Below are 8706 nucleotides of genomic sequence, written 5' to 3' on the forward strand. Positions count from 1 at the left end.
TTATCTGCTGTAATTTTTGTAAATCCAAACATGTATTTAGTCTCTTGGTTTAACATTAGAGGCAAGTGATTTTTAATATTTCAATTTAGCAGCAGAGACGCTAACATTTACGACATTGAGTTTAATATGAATCGAAAAAACTTAGTTTCAACATGTCAGATGTATATTGAGTTCAACGAAAATTCAAAAACACAAAAAGTCGGCAAATCCTCCTCCCCTGCACGTGCCATGCCCCCTCTAGCAATCTAAGTCCCCAACACGTGCCGGTTTAAACTCCTGTCTTGAATTTACCTCCTGACCTGCATAAATACCACACAACCAACCCCTTTACTCTCACTCCAAACACTTCCTTCTCTTTCCTCGCATTCAAACCACTGTGTCCTCTCACCTCATTCTTCAGACAAACCTAACAAAGCTTTGTACTTCTTCAATCTTTGCCTCATTTGTCATTCCCATTCTATGATCCACCATGTTTGAGACTGGCAGCAGTGGCCGTGACTCTGGTATGAGCTTGGAGACTTCCACACAGCGAACTTCAATGAGCAGCGGCAGCGACAGCGGTTGCAGCACCAGCTTCAGCCGTCTCTCTTTCGACCTCCTCCGCCCCTCCTCCCCACCAGAGAGCCTCTCCGTCAAACCTCACCGCTCCTCCGACTTCGCCTACTCCGCCATCCGCCGCAAAACCTCCCTCACCTTCCGTGACTTCCACCTCCTCCGCCGCATCGGCTCCGGCGACATCGGCACCGTCTACCTCTGCCGCCTCCGAGCCGCCGCGGAGGAAGATGACGACGACGACGACGACGACGACGAGCCTGCCTCCTGCTTCTACGCCATGAAAGTCGTCGACAAAGAAGCCGTCGCTCTCAAGAAGAAAGCGCAGAGAGCAGAAATGGAGAGGAAAATCCTCAAAATGCTTGACCACCCGTTCTTACCTTCACTCTACGCTGAGTTTGAAGCCTCTCATTTCTCTTGCATTGTCATGGAGTTTTGCTCCGGCGGTGACTTACACTCCCTCCGCCACCGCCTCCCTCACAATCGCTTCTCTCTCTCCTCCGCCAGGTAGTTAATTAATTAACAAATTAGTTCATAATTTTTAATTAATAGTGTTCATCTAAGATTTACTCGGATTCTATATTTTATTAGCGTTTAGCTTCCGAGTTGAGAGTTGCTCTACTTTAATAAGCACTTGATTGGTCGTATCTCTAGCCAATGCGAGACTCTAACAATTCTGTTACAGGTTTTACGCGGCGGAAGTGCTGGTGGCATTGGAGTATCTACACATGCTAGGAATCATCTACAGAGACCTCAAGCCGGAGAACGTGTTGGTGAGATCAGACGGTCACATCATGCTCTCCGATTTCGATCTCTCACTCTGCTCCGACGCAACCCCCGCCGTTGAGTCCTCTGATTATTCATTCCCACCGGAGGAACCATCCTGCACCCGCCACAACTCTACCCCGTTCTTCTCCTGCCTCTCGAACCGCCTCTTCCGGTCCAGAAAAGTGCAGACGGTTCAACCAAACCGCCTCTTCGTGGCTGAACCGGTGGGAGCCCGGTCGTGCTCCTTCGTCGGGACTCACGAGTACGTCTCGCCGGAAGTTGCCTCCGGGAACTCCCACGGCAACGCCGTGGACTGGTGGTCGTTTGGGATATTCATCTACGAAATGGTGTACGGTCGCACACCCTTTGCGGGTCCATCAAATGACGTTACGCTGCGTAGCATCTTGAAAAAGCCTCTTGTCTTTCCTACCGCCACGCCCTCCAGCGCGCTTGAGATGCACGCGCGGGACCTTATTTCCGGGTTGTTAAACAAGGACCCGAACCGGAGGCTTGGGTCGATGCGTGGCGCTGCTGACGTCAAGAAGCACCCGTTCTTTGCCGGGATTAACCTGGCGTTGATACGGATGGTGGCGCCGCCGGAAGTTCCGTCGCTTAGAAGGCAAAAAACGACGCCGGTAGCCGGTAACAGGAATAACAGTAAGCAACAGGCTGCGGCGTCGTTTGATTACTTTTAATTGGACGGTGGCGCGTTTTGCGCCACGTGTCTAGTCCGTGTTCCCAGATTTTAAAACTGGTAGGGAGGTGACGTATGTGTATATTTGAGCTGTTCTTACTTTTTAGTAACTGTTTTTTCATAAAGTTATATATAATTATGGCTTAAATATGTTGGAGGTCCCTCTAAAATAGGGGTCCTTTGGTTAAGGCCCCTACAAAATTTTTTGGGTGGAATAAGCCCCTAATGTGAAAATAATATATAGTAAAAAGCCCCTACCGTCAAGTTTCATTTAATTCTTGCTGATTGTGCAAACGGCGATGACGTAGATTTTCTTGCGTGTAAATAATTCAATTAAAGAGGGTACCACGTAAGTAAATGAGGGTTGAAAAAAAGGTAAAAAACCCAAAATTCCCAAATATACTGAACCCTAAAATCTCAATTCCAGTTTCACGACACGCAAACGAGCTAGAGGAAGAGCGCTTGCGACGGCGAGAGGGACAGCACAAGAAAATCCACGTCAGCGCCGTTTGCACACAAGAAAATCCACGTCAGTGTCGTTTGTACAATCAGCAAGAATTAAACGGAACCTGACGGTAGGGGCTTTTTACTATATATTATTTTCACATTAGGGGCTTATTCCACCCAAAAAATTTTGTAGGGGCCTTAACCAAAGGACCCCTATTTTAGAGGGACCTCCAACATAGTTAAGCCTATAATTAATATAGTTTGATACATCCATTACATCACACTCCTATAACTAAATGAATAAAATAATAAACTTTGATCCTAAGATATTATTTTTTATGTCACATTTAAGTGATTTAAGGATGGAATTTTAGGACTAAAGAAATTGATGGCGTGGGGTTATGAAAGGGAAACAATAGTATAGTGTTGGGATGATGTTATGTGACAAATTAAATGTTGTTCCTTTTTGGTTGCCAACGGCATTGAATTTGAGGTTATCATCTTCTTGATCATACGAATAGGTGTCTTCAAAAGCTGAATTTGGGCGTGTGTTTCTTTTTATGGAAATATGGAATGGATTGGGGGAGATGGATGACATTACCATGAAAAAATGGCTTGGCATTACTAAGTACAGAAGATTCCTAGCTTGATCAGTCCTCCTCTCACTTGCAGACCCAACATTTAGTTACTGTGATTTAAATAAGCTCTTATTGTCACATATTAATTTTTTCTTTTCTTTTTATAAATGTAGAAGCACCATTTTTCAAAGTATTTTAAACTTGAATATTATACCTAAAGGAAATGAAAAAATTATCAAAAAAAAAAACGTAACATAGAGAACCTATTGGAACTTGAGCTGATTCTTTTAGCCTGCAGGCCTAAAACCCCTTCAGCACACGAAAGGGCTACTGTGTGTGCCTGGGTAGTAGACTAGAAAGAAAGAAACACTGTTTATATATTCCATGTATATTGTCAAATATTCCATATTCTATGTTCGTTGTAATTTGCATATATAGCAAAGTTAAAGGGTTTGTGATGTATTATGTCTGTTAATCTATCTCCATTCTCCCATCTCAATTATAAAACAAAAAAGGGTAGAAGGCTTAAGCTTGTGCTTTTATGAGCATTGCCAAGAATATAATGTGACCATTACTAAACACTTTCAAAAGGAACTAGAATAGGAGAACAAGAGATTGTTTTATTGCCAATATTACAATTCTTAACATATTCAATTTCAGTCTAATCGATCATCATTAGTGTTCGATGTATATTATTCTTATGTTGCTCGAATATATATCGCATATTCTTACAATATATAGGAAGAATGTTGAATTGAATTAAAGTGTGATGTACAATTCACGTAACGAATAGCAAATAGATTATTTATAGGATATGTTTTGACATGTCACACCATGCAGTGTATCGATACAAATTAACCACTTTCACAACTTGTGTACCAAAAATATACAACACTATGCATGTTAACACATGAATCAATACCCCTTGTAACTCAATATTGAAATTCAACGTTTCTGCTTTCAAATGTCACTTTTTGGCTTTACAGATATGCCCATTCTCGTCAAATAGTACATGTTATACTTCATCTCAATTCTCATGTACAGAGAGATTCAATTTCTTTTTCCTTTTTCTGTTTGTCCATGCTTTAGAATCATATATAAGTGTCTTCAACTGTTTTCTCTGCTTTTGTATTAATCAGGTTCTCCAACACATACTAATGTTTCAAGAAAGTATTCGGGGTTTCAATTAAGAATCCACCTCTATCTGCTTAATTGGATGACCTTAACTTAAGTGGTTAAAATGAAAATAAATATTCATTTTAATCATCTCGACCGGCCAACGGGTCATTTAATTGTGAAACTTTTTAAGCAACGATATTGCAGTTATATACGACCATACCATATGGATCTGCCTAACAACTCCATATTTAAAAGAAAAAATGTTTTGGGTCCAAATGCCCAAGTATAGCTTCTGATAAATCCTTACTGACGTGTATATGCCTAGCTAGCTACCTTGACTTCGGTAACTGGGTATAAAGTTGAAAATTGAAACTAAAACAAAAACATGGGAAACCTAAACTTCATTGGAATTTAAGTAATGCTATATATATATATATGCTCTACAAGGGTACTGTTATAGTTTCGAGAGGATGACTTTTGCTAAGCAGGTCAATAATATTATTAGGCCTGTGTTATGGTTAATGTGCAAAATACTCCATTTTGATTTATCAAATGATTAAAAATAATTCTTGGGATATTATATAAACATGTACCTAATTGTCAATTTAAGAAGGGTATATACTAGTATTATTCTACCGACATGAACCAAAGCTTGTCAACAAAATGCTCATACATAATGTTTTTGTATTGGAGTATTGTTGAAACAGACAGCACAACGGTAGCTTCGGAACAAAACTATGTATACTTGGTTGACTAATTGCAAATTATCAAGCATGGGAAATGGGAATTGAAAGCCAGCTCTCACTTGTCAGAGAGTTAGGCATTGCCAAACAAGGTAACCAAATTAAAATTGATCGAGATTGGATTGGAATACATACATCGATCCTTGTTTGTTTGTTAATGCATTACTAGAACTTAGGACTTGGGAGGAGTTTGAGTATGTACGTTTCTGAAGAGCTAATAAATTTTGATGTGAAGGGACGGTAGAGTTGACAATTAATTTCTCAGAAATAATTTAGTAACATCTTGGTATCAATGAAGCTCAACATTATTGACCTTCCTTTCTTGTCCTGTGTTTGGAGAAGATTTGTACAAGCCTACGCCTAGCTAGCTACGAGTTTTCAGATACAGCATGGTGCTCTATATATCTGCCAGGACAGGCCACTCAGATAATTATTATCACCCTGCCACAACCAGTATTGCATCCAAAAATCAGTACACAGAAAAGATGATGATATATTTGTTTTAAAAATAGAACTAATTAAGCATGATATATGTTCTTTGGCTTAAATAAAAAACCATGATTAATGTCCTTAATATCACTTGATAGAGAACGATTTCACCAGCTGGATAATGGAGAAAGGCACACTCAAATATCTCCTGTGAGTATAACTTTTAAATTAGTCAAATTCTGTGCTTATGTGAGACCTCCAAATATTGTTTTTAATCTAAGACCTCCATGAATTACATTCAAATTTCATTAACTTTAATCAAGTTGGGTAGGTTTATTTTTTGAAGTGGCTATTCAAAAAACTCAAATCTAAAATTTCATTAAGAGAAATTAATTTTTAATAATTTTTTATAACTTTGAATTGGGTTCATTTAGTGTACACAAGGAAATTCTTGTGTAAAGTGGCACAAACCTCATTTTGACTCCTTATTATAGGTTATCGGGTAAAATAATTTTTTTATAGGTAATTATTAAAATAATAATCTTAATAACATTTTGACATTTTCATTAAGAACACCAAATTAACCAAAAAAAAAAAAACTTCTTCCTCTTATCTGAAACTTCATCCTCTCCATCTCTCTTGTTCATCAGTCTGAGAATTGCATCATCACAACAGTCATCTTTTCTGAAGCTTCCTCTCCTTCCACTTTCCAGTGAAGATCTATACCGACGATGGTAGTTCGTAGGGGAGAGATTGACGTTGCGAAGGGTGAAGGAAACGACGCGAAATTCCTCAACCACTGAACCTCGTCGTCCTGGATCGCGTCACCTCCACCTCTGCCGCGAGGTCCGCCTCATCACGTTCGTACCCAGCCGCACGCAGCACCTTCATGCCAACCAGCAAGTCGCGGTGGAGGCTTCCGAGTGCCACCGTTCCTGTTGTCATCTTTATTTCTCATCCGCTCAGATCTGTTGGTGGTGGACTGGTGGTGATCGATTTGGTGATGAAGGCCATGTCTACCCAGATCTGGGTTTCCCCTTTTTGAAACTAGCATGTACATCCACTCACCCTACAAAGGGAGTTGGGTTTGGGGCCTCCCCTATGGGACTGCGCGCCCCACCCTTTTTTTTTAAACCCAAAAGTGCCCTACGGAAAGGTACTTTCCGTATTCAATTTAACTTAATACAGAAAGGTACTTTCCGTATTATATTTTGATGACTACGGAAAGGTATTTTCCGTATTTAACTCTGACAGGATTCCCCCTTTTTCCACCATTAATCCTCCCTCACCAACCCCTTCACCAACCCCTGACCAGCCCCCCTGAACCTCCTCAATGCCTCCAGACCACCCTCTCTCTCACCCTCTCCTACCTCACTTTCATTTCCAAGCTCTCCACCACCATCCACTCCTTCATTTCCCAAGCTCTCCACCACTATCAACAAGTGTTGTAGTAGAGGTAAGTCTATGTGTTTATTTGTTGTTATTTTGTAGGATTAAGTAGTGGAAGTAGTTAGATTAAGTAGTTTAAGTAGTTAGATTAAGTAGTTTAAGTAGTTATAAGGATGGTTTTTTGAATTCTGAGTCGTGATATAATACGGATTGTTATCTTCCGTATTGAATATGGAAAGGTAATTTCCGTATTCAGTATGGAAAGTAACAATCCGTATTCAGTATGGAAAGTAGCTTTCCGTATTGAGTATGGAATGTAACTTTCCGTATTCTCTTCTAGGGATGACAGATTCATTTTTCTTTGGTGAGTCACAATTGATTGAAGCTGGATTTCACAATGGTCAACCTGAAGAGGCCACTACAGAGGTGCCACCACCAGCATTTGTGCCCCCGTGTATAAGTATAGATGTCTCGCATTTATTTGCAACTGATCAGGTATTCTTTGAATATATTTTTGCATTGTTTTGAGAGTGTAATATATCAATTCTTATTATGTCTTGATCACCCTTGTAATCAATTCTTATTATTATAACAGATTTTCCCTACCCGTGATGATCTTATCAATTGGGTTCATGGAATTGCGATTGAAAATGGATATGTTACGTTGATCACAAAGTCAGATTATGGTGGGAATGGAAGCAGAAAAGCTTATGTCATGTTGGGGTGCGAGAAGCATGGTAAATATGTTCCTTATAGAGACCCTGACCTTGTTGAAGGGACGAGATCACAAAAGACAGGTTGTCCTTTTAGACTAAAAGGACGACCTAGGAAAAATGGCATAGATAGAGATTGGCGGCTAAAGGTGATGGAAGGTATACACAACCATGAACCAGCTAGGTCACTACTTGGGTTCAATGATTACCTCTACACAAGCAACAATCGACTACCCTAGGGTTCAATGATTAACATAATTTCAAGTTAAATGGGGAAAATCCAAAAATCCTTACCTCTAGGTTTCAATTCTGAGAATGGGGTTGTGAAGAGCTTTGATGGAGATGATGGAACCTTTCAAGTACACGGTTCAAGCAAGGGGAGCGACAGAGATCGAAGGTTGAAGAGGGGAGAAGAGCTTGGCAAAATACGGAATGAAGTTTGAAATGGGTTTGAATAAACCCTTGCCGGTTTACATACTAATATAATACGGATATAAGACTTCCGTATTGAATACGGAAATGTTTCTTCCGTATTCTATTAAAGGGGGGCATTCCAGTAATTTCCCCACTTTAAGTGGGGCGGGGAGCCCCATAGGGGGGGCCCCAAACCCAACTCCCCCCTACAAATAAGAGGAAAGAGAAGGGGAAACGGAAGGTTCTTTACAGAGGTTTGACAGCGGCTGAGTTGGGGGAGGGCAAACGGAGCGACACGGTCGAGCGACCATGCAACCTGGATTTTTTCTTTTTTTTATCATTTTTTTTATCCTTTATCAGAGTGAGAGGAAGAAGATGAATAATTAAGGAAAACTCAAACTTTGTGCCAATTAGTTGAATTTTGTTATGTTTTGTTAGGAGGAATAGGGATGATAAAAATTCATTTGTCTGTCATCCGCAGATAAAAATTTATTGAAAGTTCAGTATTTTCTTTAACAGTGTTTGCAAATTGAAATCAAAATCATGAGTGGGCATATGATGAATCTTATAGTGTAAATTGGGTAATTTGCATCTGAATTGCATTGATGCTATATCACCATGGAGGTCTGATACACAACGTTTGTTTTTTTTTTTCCCTTTTTAATGTTTCCTAAAATTATTATATGCACTCTTGTGCTTCCTGGGTGAAGATGAAGAGAGGATGAGTGATTTGTTATTCTTGTGTTTTCTGGGTTTTTTTAACAGTGGTGGGTTAAACCAGGGTTAGATAATTAGTTAAAAATAATTAAAAAAAATTACCTAGAAATTAACCTACTATAGCAGGTAAATCTAGGGTGGTG

The 8706-nt window shown here is 39.9% G+C and overlaps 1 protein-coding gene and 1 non-coding gene across 2 annotated transcripts; both read left to right on the forward strand.

Moving 5' to 3' along the window:
• The first annotated feature begins 319 nt into the window (after window positions 1–319).
• Window positions 320–2164, forward strand: LOC130726032 (protein kinase PINOID). The gene is made up of 2 exons (XM_057577240.1): window positions 320–1059; window positions 1238–2164. The coding sequence occupies exons 1-2, from the start codon at window positions 470–472 to the stop codon at window positions 2013–2015; spliced, it is 1368 nt and encodes a 455-aa protein (XP_057433223.1). The 5' UTR covers window positions 320–469; the 3' UTR covers window positions 2016–2164.
• A 6228-nt stretch (window positions 2165–8392) lies between these two features.
• Window positions 8393–8484, forward strand: LOC130727125 (small nucleolar RNA Z101). Its single transcript, XR_009015161.1, has one exon. It is a non-coding gene; the product is annotated as a small nucleolar RNA Z101 (small nucleolar RNA).
• Window positions 8485–8706: the final 222 nt, after the last annotated feature.

Source organism: Lotus japonicus, chromosome 6 (genome assembly GCF_012489685.1).
Source record: "Lotus japonicus ecotype B-129 chromosome 6, LjGifu_v1.2".
Classification (NCBI taxonomy): Eukaryota; Viridiplantae; Streptophyta; class Magnoliopsida; order Fabales; family Fabaceae; genus Lotus; species Lotus japonicus.

Excerpts from the sequence above, each read along its gene's own strand:
- LOC130726032 (XM_057577240.1), top strand. The coding sequence starts at position 470 with ATGTTTGAGACTGGCAGCAGTGGCCGTGACTCTGGTATGAGCTTGGAG. Across the intron at positions 1,060-1,237 it reads TTCTCTCTCTCCTCCGCCAG|GTTTTACGCGGCGGAAGTGC; the intron begins GTAGTTAATTAA and ends ATTCTGTTACAG.